Source organism: Schistocerca nitens, chromosome 1 (genome assembly GCF_023898315.1).
Source record: "Schistocerca nitens isolate TAMUIC-IGC-003100 chromosome 1, iqSchNite1.1, whole genome shotgun sequence".
Classification (NCBI taxonomy): Eukaryota; Metazoa; Arthropoda; class Insecta; order Orthoptera; family Acrididae; genus Schistocerca; species Schistocerca nitens.
In genome coordinates this window covers 837,508,678-837,528,962 of record NC_064614.1, presented here as the reverse complement: position 1 = coordinate 837,528,962, position 20,285 = coordinate 837,508,678, and the positions used below count along the sequence as shown (strand labels likewise).

General features: G+C 38.4%; 1 protein-coding gene across 1 annotated transcript in view; it reads left to right on the top strand.

The window, feature by feature from the left end:
- The window catches only part of LOC126263157 (eIF-2-alpha kinase GCN2), a 322,298-nt gene that overhangs the window by 205,994 nt on the left and 96,019 nt on the right, over positions 1 to 20,285 (top strand). The window contains exons 16-19 of the mRNA XM_049960195.1: positions 3,479 to 3,676; positions 12,705 to 12,864; positions 18,922 to 19,088; positions 19,246 to 19,420. Of these exons, the coding sequence (XP_049816152.1) occupies positions 3,479 to 3,676; positions 12,705 to 12,864; positions 18,922 to 19,088; positions 19,246 to 19,420 (700 nt within the window). The remainder of the gene's footprint in view (positions 1 to 3,478; positions 3,677 to 12,704; positions 12,865 to 18,921; positions 19,089 to 19,245; positions 19,421 to 20,285) is intronic.

Genomic DNA, 20,285 nt, shown 5'->3' with positions numbered 1-20,285 from the left:
AATACACTAAGCAGATTCAGAATGATGTAGGTTGCAGTAGGTACTGGGAGATGAAGAGTAGCATGGAGAGCTGCATCAAACCAGTCTCAGGACTGAAGATAACAACAACAATAACAACAATATTAAATGAAATTTTTACATTAAGAAGATGAAGCCAGTGGCAGTCAAATTGTAGGCATGTCTCTAAAGTAAGTACCATTTTATTCTATTGCTAACGCAGCACTAGTCACAGTTCTGCACTTTCACTCTCGTGTCTCTGGTTCATTGTCTTTTCACTGATGGTATTGCTGGTGGAATATGTTGTGTTTACATGTGTCAGTGATCGTTCAAAATGTTTAAGACAACCTTGGAGTCTGCAGACTGTGAAGTGTCTTCTGTAATATGGTTTTTGAAAGCAAAGAACGTTAAGCCAGCTGAAATTCATCATCAACTTGTAGAAACTTACAGTGAAAATGAAATGACCGATGTAATGGTGAGAAGTGGGGGAGACAATTCATTGATGACGAACCAATGTTCATGATGTAGCACATGGTGGGTGGACTTCTGTTGTCAATAATAGTTTGCTTGAGTAAATGAATGAGAAAATTTGGTTCACAATAAGAATATTTTGTGAGAAATTTCAGATACTGTTTTGCATGAGATTGTCACAAATTGCTTAAATTTTCACAAATTGTCTTCCTAATGTGTTCCGAAAATATTAAAGCATGTCCACAAAATGAAACAACTTGGCAGTGCTCTGACATTCCTTACCCAATAGATTGACGAGAGAGGTGAATTCTTAAACGGAATTGTGCCTGGTGTTGAAACTTAGATTGTCATATCAGTCCACAGTCAGAGCAACAGTTGATACAATGGAGACACTCAAGATCCCCCCCCCCCCCAAAAAAAAAAAAAATCATAACAACATTGTTAGCACAAAGCTTCATGCACACTGCATTCTGAGACAGATAGATCATTTTGCTTGTTCCCTTCTGAGAGGTAAACCAACAATGCACTACAATACTGTGAAACATTGAGAAAACATCAATGAACAATCCAAAACAAAATGCTCAGGCCAGGTATCCTGTTGGTGTCACTCAAAACATTGTTCACCAATTCCTTTGTGAGCAGTTAGATCACATGCCACACTGCCCTGATCTCGCTCTTTCAGACTACCACTTGGTCTTGAATGTGAAGTGTGATTTTGGAGGAAGATGCATCACACTGATGACGACATGAAAAGCAGTGTTTAGCAATGACTGTCTTCACTTTCTGTGAAGAGGGCATAGAAGAGTAGGTTTCCCACTATTACAAATTGTAGTGATACATCCCATTCCTTGAGTGAGAAGTAACACATCCTTAAATACTTATGATGCAGAAAGGATGTTTGTGACTGATAGTAGTTGATAATTAGTAACCACCCCACTATTGGGAGGTGTTTTAAATCGTAGGTGCTGATAGCAGAGCTAATGATCCACTGACTGTACGGTAATGGATAGCAGTCAGATGACCCTACTTGCGGAGGTGGAGATAAGAGTTCCATGGAGCGGGTGGTGCAGAAGAAAGAGCTCCTCGAAATCTAAGAATGTGAAATGTCAGAGAAAATAAATGTATCATAATTGTTAATTATCAAGTTGAAAATAAAATCTGTTGTGTATTTAATGCAGAGAGGCAGTACACGAGTTGGTAGCTGTCCTTATCTATCACTTCTTATTGATGGAGTTAATGAGAACTATAAGTTAATTTTTAGCAGCTTTATCTGCAGCCTGCGAATAGGCGAAGTCTGAGCCAAGTTAGAGGAAGAAGGCACAGATAGCTGGGCCCTGATTAATAATACTGAATGGCAACCGATTACTTGGTAAGCAACATTCATTGAATATAAAAGGAATGTTCAGGTGGCAACTTATTTAAGTGTTTGGTGCATGAGGTGAAGTATAACAAACCACCACACAGCCCTAGTCAGAATGTCTGGACGATGGTGGCAACTACGTAGAAAGATAGTTTAAGAAATGCTGTTTATTGTAAAAATAAATTTTGGTTTGAAAAATGTTTTTATGAGATTTTTTTTTTTTTTTTTTTTTTTTTTGCAAAATGGTACTTACTTTCCGGACATGCCTCATAAAAAGTTACACCTTGGCAAGTTGTCAGCTGTTATAATTACCGTTTACAAGATAGCCATTTTCCCTGCCATCACAAAACACAACTTTAGCTCCCTTTTACTAATTAACATGAGGCAAATATATATTTTTATTTTGCAGAAGTTTGGGCTGTACTAATCCAGATTTTTCGCAGTTTTCTGTACTCATTTCAGATTAATGATGTAATGGCTCCTTAAAAAGCATGTAGTCATTTTCCTAACCTATCCTTGTCCATTTCAACTACGTAGTACTGCCGATAGATCATGGGGTCAAGTGGACAGTAGCTTCTCAACGTCTCTGACTTCAAAAAATAAAAATGGCTTTTTCTCCTCTCATATGTACTTCTTCCAGTGGAGTAAATGTAATATTTAACAAAATAAATGGTCAGCTTCTGCTTTGAGGATTTTATCATCAGAGTAGTCTGATAAAGAGCCACAGGTGCTTGGATGCAAAAAGTAGCAGCTCAGGTGACTAGCACCATCCGTCATGGTCCTGGGACTACACGAAGGATGTGCTGCATAAAATGCTTTCTGACAGATTGTAGTATAAATACTCTAATTATATGTACCACATATACTAGGTGTAATTTGACTTACTGTCAACTACTAAATGTTGACACCAAGAGGAAACAAAATCCTTGAATAAATGCAAAACTGCTAATGTCACATGTACTTTACAGCCTACTATTGTGAAAGAAGCAAACAGTAGCAGCAAGCAATGCTGAAGGTTGAAATTGAGTGCTTCATTCAACCTACTGTGTAACATTGCTACCAGCTTTAATGAATTTCTTTGACTCATAAATTAAGAAACCAACTTTTAAGTTAGCACAGTGAAGAATCTCCTCCTATATCATTGTAACCAGGTTTTACATTGAGCCAGGCTTCCAAATAAACCGTGAGTTATGTTATTTTATTTATTTTCCACTTTTTTCCTTCATACTAGAATCCAAACTCTAGCATTGCACATTACTGTATAAAAAAAATTCCCCCCCCCCCCACTCTCTCTCTCTCTCTCTCTCTCTCTCTCTCTCTCTCTCTCTCTCTCTCTCTCTCTCTCACACACACACACACACACACACACACACACACACAGAATATTCTCTCTCTCTGTGTGTGTGTGTGTGTGTGTGTGTGTGTGTGTGTGTGTGTGTGTGTTTTAGAGAGAGGAAGAGACTCTGACAAAGAACTTTTCTGATAACTAAGATGTTTTCCTCCTGTTTTACTGACAAATCTGCTGCTCACCACATTCACCTCATCTTCTGATGATTTGTCTTAATTGAAAATTTGAATGGTGTGCATTTTCCTATCATTGCAAAATAAGTCATTCTTTTGATGTAGTCATTCTTTTGATTTTTGTCACAGGACTGCCATAGACAGTGGATTATATGAAGATCAAGATCGAATTTGGAGACTTTTTCGAGAGATGGTTGATGGCTTGGCACACATCCACCAGCAGGGTATGATTCATAGAGACCTCAAGCCTGTAAATATTTTTCTTGACTGCAATGACCATGTCAAGATTGGTGACTTCGGGCTTGCTACAACCAACATCTTGACAAGGTCCTTAAATGAATGAAATTTATTAAGCTTTTAAATTTTTAATTTATTAAAAACTTAATAGTTCATTTGAATTACGTTTGTAGCATCTATGTCTCAGGTTTATTTTTCTGTACCTTATGTCCAATGTAAGTGGCATGGAACTGGAAAATTAGGCAAAACATAATCACATATGCACAGCATGAGAAGAGATAGAATGTAGAGGGAGTGAGCTTTCTGCTCTTACAAGCCTTGCTGCTTATGTTCCAGTCTTTGCAGGATCTCTACAGAGCAATGAGTATAGTGACAAATGTTGAACATTTTTTTTAAAGGGCGAAATGCCCATCATTGAAGAGTCTTCCTCTGAACTGCCTCCTACACCAACAAATCAAAATGGTATTGTTGCAATTCATGAGTACTATGCAGATACCTGTCTGATGATGGGTTACTGAAAAGTCAGTTCCAATAGAGCAATATAAACAAAGATGATGTAACTTACCAAACGAAAGCATAGGCATGTTGATAGACACACAAAGAAACACAAACACACTCACAAAATTCTAGCTTTCGCGACCAACAGTTGCTTTGTCAGGAAAGAGGGAAGGAGAGGGAAAGACGACAGGATGTGGATTTTAAGGGAGAGGGTAAGGAGTCATTCCAATCCCGGAAGCGGAAAGACTTACCTTAGGGGGGAAAAAAGGACAGGTACACACACACACACACACACACACACACACACACACACACACATCCATCCGCACATATACAGACACAAGAAGACTGTATATTTGTCTTTCCCTCTCCTTCCCTCTTTCCTGATGAAGCAACCGTTTGTTGCGATAGCTTGAATTTCGTGTGTATGTTTGTGTTTGTTTGTGTGTCTATCAACCTGCCAGCACTTTCGTTCGGTAAGTCACATCATCTTTGTTTTTAAATATATTTTTCCCACGTGGAATGTTTCCCTCTATCATATATATAGGGAAACATTCCACGTGGGAAAAATATATCTAAAAACAAAGATGATGTGACTTACCGAACGAAAGCGCTTGCAGGTCGATAGACACACAAACAAACACAAACACACACAAAATTCAAGCTTTCGCAACAAACTGTTGCCTCATCAGGAAAGAGGGAAGGAGAGGGAAAGACGAAAGGATGTGGGTTTTAAGGGAGAGGGTAAGGAGTCATTCCAATCCCGGGAGCGGAAAGACTTACCTTAGGGGGAAAAAAGGACGGATATACACTCGCACACACACACACACACATATCCATCCACACATATACAGACACTGTATATGTGCGGATGGATGTATGTGTGTGTGTGCGAGTGTATATCCGTCCTTTTTTCCCCCTAAGGTAAGTCTTTCCGCTCCCGGGATTGGAATGACTCCTTACCCTCTCCCTTAAAACCCACATCCTTTCGTCTTTCCCTCTCCTTCCCTCTTTCCTGATGAGGCAACAGTTTGTTGCGAAAGCTTGAATTTTGTGTGTCTATCGACCTGCCAGCGCTTTCGTTCGGTAAGTCACATCATCTTTGTTTATATATATATATATATATAATAGAGGGAAACATTCCACGTAGGAAAAATATATCTAAGAACAAAGATGATGTGACTTACCAAATGAAAGTGCTGGCAGTTCGACAGACACACAAACAATTTATACGTTCTGTGGGGGCTTGGTAATCAGCTACAATGGGGCGGCCGGGATGATTGTTTGTGTGTCTGTCGACCTGCCAGCACTTTCATTTGGTAAGTCACATCATCTTTGTTTATATATATATATATATATATATATATATATATATATATATATATATATATATATATAAAAAATAGAGGGAAACAGTCCACGTAGGAAAAATATATCCTTCCCTCTCCTTCCCTCTTTCCTGATGAGGCAACAGTTTGTTGCGAAAGCTTGAATTTTGTGTGTATGTTTGTGTTTGTTTGTGTGTCTGTCGACCTGCCAGCACTTTCATTTGGTAAGTCACATCATCTTTGTTATATATATATACACTCCTGGAAATGGAAAAAAGAACACATTGACACCGGTGTGTCAGACCCACCATACTTGCTCCGGACACTGCGAGAGGGCTGTACAAGCAATGATCACACGCACGGCACAGCGGACACACCAGGAACCGCGGTGTTGGCCGTCGAATGGCGCTAGCTGCGCAGCATTTGTGCACCGCCGCCGTCAGTGTCAGCCAGTTTGCCGTGGCATACGGAGCTCCATCGCAGTCTTTAACACTGGTAGCATGCCGCGACAGCGTGGACGTGAACCGTATGTGCAGTTGACGGACTTTGAGCGAGGGCGTATAGTGGGCATGCGGGAGGCCGGGTGGACGTACCGCCGAATTGCTCAACACGTGGGGCGTGAGGTCTCCACAGTACATCGATGTTGTCGCCAGTGGTCGGCGGAAGGTGCACGTGCCCGTCGACCTGGGACCGGACCGCAGCGACGCACGGATGCACGCCAAGACCGTAGGATCCTACGCAGTGCTGTAGGGGACTGCACCGCCACTTCCCAGCAAATTAGGGACACTGTTGCTCCTGGGGTATCGGCGAGGACCATTCGCAACCGTCTCCATGAAGCTGGGCTACGGTCCCGCACACCGTTAGGCCGTCTTCCGCTCACGCCCCAACATCGTGCAGCCCGCCTCCAGTGGTGTCGCGACAGGCGTGAATGGAGGGACGAATGGAGACGTGTCGTCTTCAGCGATGAGAGTCGCTTCTGCCTTGGTGCCAATGATGGTCGTATGCGTGTTTGGCGCCGTGCAGGTGAGCGCCACAATCAGGACTGCATACGACCGAGGCACACAGGGCCAACACCCGGCATCATGGTGTGGGGAGCGATCTCCTACACTGGCCGTACACCACTGGTGATCGTCGAGGGGACACTGAATAGTGCACGGTACATCCAAACCGTCATCGAACCCATCGTTCTACCATTCCTAGACCGGCAAGGGAACTTGCTGTTCCAACAGGACAATGCACGTCCGCATGTATCCCGTGCCACCCAACGTGCTCTAGAAGGTGTAAGTCAACTACCCTGGCCAGCAAGATCTCCGGATCTGTCCCCCATTGAGCATGTTTGGGACTGGATGAAGCGTCGTCTCACGCGGTCTGCACGTCCAGCACGAACGCTGGTCCAACTGAGGCGCCAGGTGGAAATGGCATGGCAAGCCGTTCCACAGGACTACATCCAGCATCTCTACGATCGTCTCCATGGGAGAATGGCAGCCTGCATTGCTGCGAAAGGTGGATATACACTGTACTAGTGCCGACATTGTGCATGCTCTGTTGCCTGTGTCTATGTGCCTGTGGTTCTGTCAGTGTGATCATGTGATGTATCTGACCCCAGGAATATGTCAATAAAGTTTCCCCTTCCTGGGACAATGAATTCACGGTGTTCTTATTTCAATTTCCAGGAGTGTATATATATATATGTGTGTGTGTGTGTGTGTGTGTGTCCAATTTATCTTGACCATCCTAAATAACTGTTTGTCCAAATGCAAATTACAGAATGATTCAAGCAAATGTTCTTTAGCTGTCAGGGGGACATCAGTCAGCGTGATTGCCTTCATTGTAGCTTTCTTTTTTACAAAAATATGAACAGCGGTATGCCTTTTTTAAATGACACCCTGAATTTTTTATTCAGTAATTCATTTCCGCTCCTAAAGACTTATTCAAAAATGTACCACAGTGCACCATTCACTGAAACACAACATTATTAATTACATAACACAACATTGACGTTGATCCTCGCGGCACTTAGATACTCAGAGCAATGGAACACATCCACGTGCTGACATTGACATAGGACAAATGTAAACATAAGTACAATGCACACCTGTCGTTCTATCAATCATCATCAGTTGTGTGAGTAGAATGTACACCAATGAAGAGAAGGTGGAAATGCTACTCATGTATGGGGAATGTAAGTTAGCAGAACAGTAATTGCAATACTGTTGTATAGAGTAGGCATATAGTAAAGGCTGTCCATCCTACAAACTGCATTGACATAACGTTTCTTTTATTGTTGTTGTTGAAGGTAGGCGAAATGCTACACTGGCAGCGGAACTGTATAGAGAGCGATATGCTGACAAGAACCCACCTTCTCCATATGTGAGCACACGACAGCTTGAACACGAGATTGGCATTCCTAAAACCAGTGTGCATTCTATTGTTACACGTCACCGGTTCCATCCTTACCATGTACACCTACATCAAGAATTGCATGGGGATGATTTCCAAAATTGTTTACAGTTCTGTCAGTGGGCACAGCAGCAGGTCCTTGCCAACCCGAACTTCTTCTCCAATGTTCTATTTACCGATGAATGTTCCTTCTCAAACAAAGGACAGGTAAATACAAGGAACATGCATTATTGGTCCAGCGACAACCCGCGATGGCTTAGACAGGTGGGACATCAGCGTCAATGGAGAGTTAATGTCTGCTGTGGGATGCTTAGTACTGCAATTATTGGCCCTTATTTGATCAATGGTAGTCTAAACTGCAGAGCCTATGCTAACTTCTTCAGATGAATTCTTCCTCCTCTTCTGGATGAAGTGCCACTAAGAACCAGAATGCTTGTGTGGTATCAACAAGATGGATGTCCAGCATATAATGCCCTATGTGCACATCGTGTTCTGAACTGAAAGTATCCTGGCAGATGGATTGGTTGAGGAGGAACAGTTACTTGGCTTGCTAGGTCTCCTGTTTTAAATCCTCTGGACTTTTTTTGGGGGATGCATTAAAGACGTTGTCTATCGCGATATTCCAATAACTCCAGAAGATGTGCAGGAAAGTATTGTGCTTGCTTGTAATTCTCTTCAGCAGGCAATCCTGGAAGCAGTAAATCATTCTTTCATTCAACGAGTGCACCAATGTATTGGTGTCCAGGCTCACGACTTTGAGTACCTTTGAATGTTCTACTCCTAGGCAATGGTACAGGAGAGTCAAAATCAATTTTGTGTTATGTTTTCACTTGGTTTTAATTTGTTTTCTGGCAACTCCAGCAAATGGACGAGTTTTTGATCCCAGGCTCAAAGTTAGTGTTGCTCTTACTTTTCATCCTATTCTTCTTCGTCCACTCTGAATCTTTCTGCATGTGAATTTAGTTATTTTTATTTATCTCTAACAACATTTAAACATTTGAAAATGCTGATCTGTTGGTTAGAAAACAAACGATGAAATAATCTATTTATATTGACTGTGCAATGGGGTCAACAATGTAGTTTTTTGTTATGAGGTGTTTTGGATGGCAGTTGTTCTTATTGTACTATGGACAAAATAACATGGATGATGATTCTACAAAAGCAGGGATTATAAGTAAAACAAAATTCAAGCAAAATAGGAAATAGAAATAATGAATGCAATAACACGGACAAAAACGTAAGATGATAAAATGGAAGCAATTAAATCGAAGTTAACATATAACAACAAGGAAGATCACATGAACTGGAATTCGATGTGGAAAAAGACTGATAGGAAGAAAAATGAGAGCAAGTATGATGTGATAAATGAATAGAAAAAATAATATGTAAACCAATTAACTGAATAAAAATAATGATCAGAATCATTTCAATAAAGATTTAAAAATAAAAAAACAAAGCACCTGACAACATTCAAACCCACTTCCTTTTGCATATGAAGTCAGTATCTTAACCATTAGAGTATTCAACCAGTGTGTAAATTGTTACCATTTTTAAAGCTATGTCACATATTTTGATACTCGGATACTCATTAATCAAAATCTACATGATAATTCCCATTGACCTAGAGTCCTGAAATTTGTTAGGCAGCAACCTTTCATGATATAAATAAAGGAGAAAAAAATCAGAAAATTGTTAATTTGTGATTATGTCACACAAAAAAAAAATATTTCTTGTGTCATTTGTTGTCCGACTTCAAAATTAAAATTATCAAAAGTCTTGGAATTCCCAGGATTGATATTGTGCCAGGAGCAATGTCGATAACAGGCAAAAATCGTCAGGATTCTCAATATCTGTGGCAGGTGGACTGTCTACATGTATAAGTTTGTACACAGGATTCTCAAGTGTGGGGAAGCTGCATGCACCTGGCCACCTACCCACCCCCCATCCCCGGTTATTAATTGTTGGGTGTTCGTTAAATGTCTCGACCGGTGAAATGCATTGTCTAACCAACGCAAGTCACCATTTCACCTTATTTATGTATTTATTTATTTATTTTTTTCGTCATTCTTTTATTGTTTTCAGTTGTTTATCTTTCCACATTTTCATTAGAGTCTCTCATCATCTTTGAATGCTTTTATCAATAGTTTTGTTTAATTCAGTGTATTTTGTTATGTCTGTTCCATCATTTGCTTGAAATTCTTGCTTTATGTTTTATTTTTCATACCTGTAACATCTTTCATGGTTATATTATTTCATTTGTTAACTAACTGCTCATTTTATCTACAGCATGTAGCTGTGATTTCTTACGATGTGGAACTTGTTGCTGATTTTCATCTGGAATGCCTCCCATTCTTACTCAATTGCTCATAATCTACGTATCTGGCCTTCTGCCTGATGTTGTTTCTTTTTAGCTTTGTATCAGTTTTTACTCTGTTTGTTGCAAATTTATGATCACTTGTGAATCAAGTGTTCTTGAGGACCTTTTCAGTCTTCGAAATTTGTATATTATAAATTGCAGTCAGTTTCATTTTAAATTCATTAGGTCCTTGCCAAATCCGATTTTTATTTGTTTTCATCTGGAAGAATGTGTTAGACAAATTTGGTATTCTTCTTGGCAGATTGTACTAACGTGTGACCTCCCATCATTTTTTTTCCATCACACCCGAATTTGCAATTGAAGAATCATTTGTCAGTTTTTGTCAAGTTTTACTGTTAAACTTACATTGTTTTTAATTTGCTTGTTTACAATAGAGGCTACTCCCCAACTTCATTCCTTCTCTGTTCCTCTGTAGGTCATGACCTACCTTACATGAAAAGATGTTTTTTTGTTAAGAAATTATGATTCAGTATTTTGTTAATTAACATTTACATTATTATTATGATTATTAATATAGAATTCTTATAAAAACTTCAAAAAAAGCTTGCTATTAGTGTGAATCAAAGTGACAATTTTGAAAATACAAGACTTATAAGCTACACATTCCCTGCCAGCGCTCTTAGAATGTTCAAAACTTCTTGTACTTAACAGCATTCAGAAACCCTCAAAGATCTTTTTTTTTTTTTTTTTTATTATAAGTGCATTGTACTTCTTTAGGAAATTGATGTCTGAGTACAGATGTTCAAATCCAAAAAGTATGAAGCAACTACTATTTATAAATGCATTATGTTAGCAAAAATAACGTTACTCCAATCTGAATTGCAGTTGTGAAGTGTCCACATCAGTCCATCTGATGTATTAGCATCTGATGAGAGTGTTTCTACTAACACCCACATAACAGTACTGTTTCACGTAGGCATTTTAGTTATAAGACATTAAAAAAATATGCTGTAGAACATTTGTTCAATCTTTTTACAGTAGCAAATAGGACAGGGATTGGTCTGGGTCTTTGCAATATGCTACAAAATTGACCTTGGAAAAGCTGTTCATATTGTAACTTTAAGTCAGTCAATCCACAACTGATATATATTACTAGGAAATGAATTCCCTAAATCCATTTAGTATGCTGAACAACTTCATACTGGACGGCCGGTGTGGCCGAGCGGTTCTAGGCGCTTCAGTCTGGAACCACGTGACCGCTACGGTCGCAGGTTCGAATCCTGCCTCGGGCATGGATGTGTGTGATGTCCGTAGGTTAGTTAGGTTTAAGTAGTTCTAAGTTCTAGGGGACTGATGACCTCAGATGTTAAGTCCCATAGTGCTCAGAGCCATTTGAACTTCATACTGTTTCTGATAAGCTATGCGCTCAGTTCCAACATCGTTAAGTGTTGCAGTGCAGTCAAAACGTGCTGTTGCTTGAAGTCTCCAGACACACCATTGAATATGTCCATGTGACATTATAACAAAGTAAAACCGTCCAAGAAGAATGAAAATCTACATCTGTTATCTCTAAGACACTAACTGATTCACACAGTTGAACGCAAATGCATGCTGTACTGACACTCAGGCATTCTTATCAGATATTGTGGAGGTCTTCTGTTGTTAATCAGATCAAGAACAGTGAAGAAATGTTCCATTGACAGATAAAATGATTATCTTTTCGTTCTGCACTGCTATGTAAAGCCTCTGATCACGTGACTGCATGATATTTACTTAAGAGTGGTGTAGGCATAACAGAACTCCACCAGGCATCTTTGAGATGTGTTAGATCAGTTTGTTGAAAAATTTTGTAACAACTCTTTACCCAGCTGGTGAGAAAATGTCACCTTAGAATGTGACAACAAATCCATCAAATCATCACATAATATAGTTTTGATGTAAACTGTTGCCAGTGGTTGATGGTCTCGCATTTCACTCTCTCACCACACAATCCAACACAGAACTTCCTAGAGTATCTCTTGTATCTTATTTTGAGAAGCTTGGAAAGTATGTTTACACTTTTTACATGAAATAATCATGATGGTAATACTACAGAGTGTGTGTGTGTGTGTGTACACACACACACACACACACACACACACACACACACACACTCAACTTGGGCACTTTTTGGATGCACACATACTTATTTCTTTCTACCTGATTGTGGTAATAGAAACTATTGACATGTGTTTTGTGAGTGGGACTGAAATTTCACACACAATCTTGCCATATCATTGGCACCAGTCTCTCAAAGATGTTGGAAGCCTTTGAGCTCTACAAGGAACTTCTATTTATTCCACAGCATTCTCTTTTTTTGTGACTGCAGACACTATTTGTATGTTTTGCGTGGCAGCAGACATCACTGTGCCTATAGCACACTTCTTGGTAGGTGCTGAGATACTTTTTATATCTATTATATGTCCTGTTAGTTACATTACATGTTTTTAATAGCTTGTGGTTTTTTTTAGAAGCTTGATATATAAATTGTGTGAAGTCTTACAATATTATTACATAATATTATTCTTTTTAATAGACCTGGAGCACTTGCACATCTGGAGCCCAACAACATAGTATCTGACCAAATGTCATTTTCAAATGATCTTGGAGATGGATCAATGACTGGTCAGGTTGGCACTGCACTATACGTTTCCCCAGAATTAGGTAGTGCAGGTGGCAAAGTAGTTTACAATCAGGTATGTGTGATGGTGCAGATTAAATTGTTACGTTACAAGAATTTAGGTAAAAGTTTATTAGGAGCTGACCACACACTTTTCAAGAAAAGGTATTCAGATAGCACTACCACTCTCAAAAATTTGTTGACAATATAAATTATTTAATTGGCAACATATTTCAAGGATAGATCTCATCATCATGCTAGAATGCCAGTAGAAACATCTAACACAAGTTTCTTTGTGTAGTCTTGGCATGTGGTGTGGTCACCCTGTGTAGAAAGAGAAAGATAACTTAATAACAAATGATGACATTTTGTATGTTAGTCTTCTGTTCACATGAAAGGTTTTTAAGTGATCCTCATTTTGTTTTGTGGCATGTCCGTCTTTGTGTGATTTGTTGAGGTACCTAAATTTCTGTGGCTCTTTTGATCTTGATAGCTGTTGTTCACAAACTACTAAATGTAACTCGAAACACAGTGTCACAAGATAAATCGTCAGTGGAGGAATTTGAAATGGCGGTCAAAACAAAAGGAAATGGAATTACTCATCCATGGCCAAAAGTGGAAAAATGAGGTCCTAAATGAAATGATGGAGTTTAAGAATTCGCATTTCTTCAACAGTTTCAACTCAGTACCCTTAAAGTAGGAAATATTAGAAAATATGTAACTTTAAGATTATATTGGAGTCAAGGTCCCACCTTTGTAATTCTTAAAATAAATTTTTTGTACTCTCATGTGTAGTAGAAAATTGTCGCAGTTACTTATTTTTTTTAACATGTTTTGTTGACTAACATCAGCAGTACGACAGCAAGGCACTCGGAAGACATTGCAAGTGACTGACAACCACAGGATCAACATATCAGTAGTCAAATCGAAATAAGCTTTGTTTTGACAGCCATCCAGTTTTCTGAACTTTGTGATTAAACGTGCACTCTGGATAGTTATGTGTGAGCATGTAACATTTGCATTGGATCTGTCATTCAAATTCAGCATTACATTTTTCTAATTCTTGTAGATAATTACAGTTGCTGTTGTAAAAGTTCTCAGGGTCCATCTATCCTGTACCACAGTCATGTACGAACTTGATTTCATCGGACTACTACTTCCTGCAGGTTGGTGCTGAAAGACAATTCTTAACTACTCTGAATAATGACAATCATATAACCCAACAAACATTGAAGCATTTCAAGCAATCTATACCTTCAGATTATGCAAGTTCAAAGGCAGTCTTTCTGTCAGTGTTCCTCTTGCTCTAAGGAGTTCACTGCACCTTCCACATGAAAGCACCACTCGTCATCCACAGCCAACAACCCTTTTTATTTCATTGTGGGTTTTGGCCACTGCATGCCCATATATTGACCACACCATCTGGATATACAGATACGAAGGTATATACAGTTAGCATAGTTAACATAGAACACTACCACCTGTGGCTATTGTAAGAAACCACAGTGGAACATGATCGAATGAACATATGTTATACGACAACTTGTGGTTTATCTTGCGACATTGTGTTTCTAACAAAATCCAGGAAATTTTTCATCCAGGAAAAACACGGGAAATTTTTAGAATTCTTGGAATTTTTCATTGTTTTTTTTCTGTTAAATTTTTGTGGTTTCAACTGGTAAGAATTGATACTTTAGCAAAGAATTTTACTTTATCCCACTACTGCAGAATAATACTGCAGCAATAAAACATAAAGAAGGGGAATAAACCAAAATAAAACTTAAGTTGCAAAGGAAATGTGCCGTTTACAACAAGAAAACAGTCACACACTATCGTCTACTAACAGCAAAATGTGTCAAAGGCTTTAGGACAAAGACTATGCAATATTTCATAACAACAAACTGCTTCTGATGAGCATGACATCACAATGGTTTACATTAAGTTCGTTTGAGCAGTTGCCAATGGGCTCATGCGCACGCAAAGTTGAGTCCCTTATGAACAGCACATTCTCCTGCTTTTGACTACTTAAAGTGGGGCTGTTAACTGTATCAGCATTAGCAATAAGCAGCAGGCTTTACCTGGAACAAAATTTTCTGGTGTGCCCAAGCTGCAAGATTCGAGCCTGCACAGAGCAGTCTGAGTTACAGTGGGGATACAGGTAGTCTCCACATAACCCGTGTTTACATTTAGTGATTTTGCTGTTTCCTCTTTGTTTACAGCTTTTATGTCAAAAGACAACAAAATGGATTTCTGTGGCCTGGAGCTATCAAGTGAATTAAAATACATTCACACAATTATGAAAGGCTGAAATATGTTATTAGTTTCAGTTTTCTGGTTTTATTTTATTTCTAGGTTTTTGGCAGTCAGGCATTAATTGCCTTGCAGACCAATGAAGTTATTTTTGACAATTTTCTAAAGAAATTTAGCTTTTATTAATCTTTTCCATATTCTCAGTGAATTTATTTGAAACACTGTTGGCTGGTGTCAACTGTTTCAAGTGCGTGTTTTTATCTTCTGGCATGTATAGCATTACGCCATAATAAAGAACCAAACATGAGATAACAGGGTACTGGTGCTCCAAGAAAATTTGCATCCCCAAAACCACACTGAAAAGCTTAACATCACGTTGTACCCTAGTCCTTTGTGAATCTGGACATATGAATGTGCACTTTAAGCCGAATTGCGCATTTTGGTATTGTTTACGAAATTCCTATGCTTTTGGAGTGTCCTCTGATGTCCTATTTCATTTATAACATAATATAAGAGATTTTAAGGCTGTATACATACAAACATGCAGGCTTCCTGCATCATTGTAGCTGTGCACGTGCAACAATGCCTGTTTTCTGGCACTCTTTGACAACTGCCGAAATGGAGTCTAACAGGTGACAAGAAAGTGTAGTGAATAGTGGCTTGAAAATCATTACTTTCAAAGTAAATTTCATTTTATGCAACATGAATTACATTACTTGCACATAATTGCTTTGAATTTCTTAAATCACTGAGAGTTTGATTTTTGTTTAAAGCTTAACACTTTGAGGGCAAGCCACTTAGAAGAATTTAGAGTCAAAAGACCAGACATGTATGGAATTACTTAAAATTTTACAAGCACATTTGTCTTATGTATCATAAAGTAGAAACACACAAAAAAGACCAGTATTGTATATGAAAGCTTAGCTTTTCTTTTAGCTACACTATGCATATTAATTTGAACCATTAACTTTTCCTATTTGTGTGTTCACACTACTTAACAGTGATGTTGCAATTGACTGACTACATCATGTGTCCTATGCTCTATCTGATATCATTGGCTGGTAAAATCACGAGCCATGAGCAATGCTTGGCTTACAAAAGCGCATCATAATCTCAATTCCTGTGCTTCAGAAACTAACGTGCTGTGTTTGGTGGAATTCGAATATGTTGTTACGGTCTTCAGTCCAGAGACTGGTTTGATGCAACTCTCTGTGCTACTCTATTCTGTGCAAGCTTCTTCATCTCTGAATAACTACTGCAACCTACATCCTTCTGAATCTGATTAATGTATTCATCTCTTGGTCTACCTCTTCAATTTTTACCCTCACAATTGCCTCAAATACTAAATTGGTGATCCATTGATGCCTCAGAACGTGTTCTACCAACAGGTCCCTTCTTTTAGTGAAGTTGTGCCACAATTTCCTCTTCTCCCCGATTCTATTCAGTACCACCTCATTAGTTACCCATCTAATCTTCAGCATTCTTCTGTAGCGCCACATTTTGAAAGCTTCAATTCTCTTTTTGTCTAAACTATTTATTGTCCATGTTTCACTTTCACACATGGCTACACTCCATACTCCAAATACTTTCAGAAAAGACGTCCTGACACTTAAATCTATATTCGATGTTACCAATTCCTCTTCTTTAGAATCGCTTTCCTTGCCATAGCCAGTCTACATTTTATACCCTCTCTACTTCCTAGCCATAGACAGTCTACATTTTATATCCTCTCTCCTTGCTTGCCATAGACAGTCTACATTTTATATCCTCTATACTTCAATCCACTTCAACCATAATCAGTTATCAGTTATTTTGCTTCTCGAATAGCAAAACTCATGTACTACTTTAAGTGTCTCATTTCCTAATCTAATACCCTCAGCATCACCTGACCTCATTTGACTACATGCCATTATCCTCGTTTTGCTTTTGTTGATGTTCATCTTATATCCTCCTATCAAGACATTGTCCATTCCGTCCATCTGCTCTTCCAGGTCCTTTGCTGTCTCTGACAGAATTACTATGTCATCGCCAAACCACAAAGTTTTTATTTCTTCTCCAGGGACTTTAATTTCTACTCCAAAATTTCCTTTTGTTTCGTTTACTGCTTGCTCAATATACAGATTGAATAACATCGGGGATAGGTTACAAACCTGTCTCACTCCCTTCTTGACCACTGCTTCCCTTTCGTGTCCCTCGACTCTTATAATTGTCATCTGGTTTCTGTACAAATTGTAAATAGCCTTTTGCTCCCTGTATTTTACCCCTGCCACCTTCAGAATTTTAAAGAGAGTATTCCAGTATTGTCAAGAACTTTCTCCAAGTCTATAAATGGTAGAAACATAAGCTTGCCTTTCCTTACTCTGTCTTCTAAGATAAGTCATAGAGTCAATATTGCTTCGCATGTTCCAACACTTCCACAGAATCCAAACTGATCTTCCCAGATTTTGGCTTCTACCAGTTTTTGGCTTCTACCAGTTTTTCCAGTCATCTGTAAAGAATGCGTGCTAGTATTTTGCAGCCGTGACTTATTAAACTGATAGTTTGGTAATTTTCACACCTGTCGACACCTGCTTTCTTTGAGTTTTGAATTATTATATTCTAAGTCTGAGGGTATTTCGCCTGTCTCATACATCTTGCTCACCAGATGGTAGTTTTGTCATGGCTGGCTCTCCCGCAGCTATTAGTACCTCTAATGGAATGTTGTCTATTTCCGGGGCCTTTTTTTGACTTCAAATATATACTTTCATAATACAAAAATATGCAGTGTATCGTAATATGAAAATATGCAGCATATATGTTGCTTTAAATCAAAGATCTTTGTAAAATGCTTTTCTTTTTGGGGGTTCGTTTTCTAAAGTACGAGGAAGTTCTATGCCAGTGTGTAAGATCTTCACCATTCAAAGGATTGATAAGTTTTACAGTTTTGAGGGAAACTGTACTGTCACTTAACAAAAAAAGGTGCATTTTCACCTGGAAAGAGGTGTATTTTTAACCAGGAAATCTGGGAAAACCCGGGAATTTGTTTTCCTTGTACATGTATACACCCGGATTTAGAAGTTTGTGAACAATGACTAAAAAGTGCAAAGGGGCCATAGAAATGTAGGTACCTCAGAACATCATAGAAAGACTGCCATGCCACAAGAACAAAGTGAGTGATGATTTTATGTGAACATTAGGCAAACATACAAAGTGACATTGCCTCTTATTAGTTTATATGTCTCTTTCTCCACAGGATGACCACACCACATGTTAAGACTGTACAAGGAAACTAATATCTATGTGCACTTGTGTTAAATTTTCTGTATTGCTGCTGTAGTCTGCCTTCAAACAATGAAAAAACCAGGATGGAATAGTCTCCTCCCCCCCCCTCCCCATACCCCCTCCCCATACCCCTTCCCTCCCCCCACCCCTCTTCTCTCTCTCTCTCTCTCTCTCTCTCTCTCTCTCTCTCTCTCACACACACACACACACACACACACACACAGTGTTTGAAAATAAGTTGGTTGTTTGAAAAATTTTCATTCAACCCATTCTTTAGTACTGTTGTTCTGTTTTGAGACCTTTACTGAATAGGATACATATAAGAGCTTAAGAAGAGTCTCATTGTGGTTAGTTTAGTCATAACAAGAATACAGTAAACTTCAATGAAGGCACCAAAGGAATGACATGCAGCACAAAAAGCATTTCTGTAATAGCTGCAAGGACTTTTGAAGATGGACAAATCAGAGTACTGTTGTAAATATTTACACTTGTCACACACATGCTAAACGTAAGATCTTGTTATTGGTAGCACTAGTAAATTTTTGGAATTGGAAATTCACAAGCAGTACATACTTACTATTACTAATTCTCTTACGTGACTTTCTGTTCCCATTTGTTACAGAAGGTGGACATCTATAGCTTGGGCATCATTCTTTTCGAAATGTGTTATCATCCACTAAAAACAGGGATGGAGAGAGTGAAAGTGTTGGTAAATTTGCGCAGCAAAGATATAATTCTTCCATCTGATTTCAATGAAGAAAAAATGCCCAGACAGACGTATATAATACGGTGAGAATAATTATATATATAGTTTCCCTCTAAATGTGAGCCCATTTATGTTGTACATCATTTTGTGGTTGTTGTTGTTGCAGTAAGATGGCATACATTTAATGTTTTTCAATGCATACTTTGTCAGAAATAGATGCAATATTATAGGTTGTCACAGGTGGTTGCTCAACCATGACCCTAGTCTTCGACCTACTTCCTTGGAATTACTGCAGTCAGACTTCTTACCACCACCACAACTTGAAGAGGCAGAATTGCAAGAAATGGTGCGTCACACATTATCAAACCCACAGAGCAAGGCTTATAAGTATCTAGTGGCATCATGCTTCTCACAGGTAATTATTTCAGCATCACCCTTGTAAATTACAAGAAATACAGTAAATAAGATCACTGAAAATTTCTAACAATATTTATATATTGTACTTATTTTGAACATCTTGAGATAATTTTGCACATTGCATTGTGATTTTTTTATAGTTGAGTTTCTGTGGATTGGAGACAGCAGCCAATAATCAGATTTTTACTTAAAGATTGTTAAAATTTGTTGAAAGCCAGAGACTAAAGTCATTTTAGTAAAACATGTATTGTTCTTTTTAGAAAAATATGGTGTGGGTTCAGAATCTGTTATCAGAACAACAATCAAAAAACTGTTATTTCTGTATTACGCATATACCCAATGTCTTCAAGGTTTCTTCACTAACAAAAATTCATTTGTAGTGCATTCAACATCATTTTGGAAGTTTGGATAAAAAGTAAAGAATAATGAAAATAGTTTCTGGTACTTGCAAAAAATTTACTAAGGCTTTCACAGGTCTGAAAGTATCTTATCAAATAAGTTGTATGCACATTTCATATAATATGTCCTGTGACGTATCGAAAACCTGCAGTCTTTTAGGTAATTTAAAATAGTAGATATGTTTTACAAACAAGTTTATTTTGCTACTAAATTTGTGTTGTAGATGCCACTGTACTTTATTTGATGGAGGATGCATCTTTTTGTTATACTATCACAGCAATTTCTTTTCAATTTGCAAATGTTATAGCAGAAGAATGACTACCTGAATATTTCTGTATTCATCAAAGTTCTTTAATTTTATATATGGATGGTAACTTGTTATTTGGTTCACTTCGGAAGGCACAGCATTGTAGAATTTTCGATTGGTGTTTGTTACACATCTTAATAATACACTCAAAGTAATC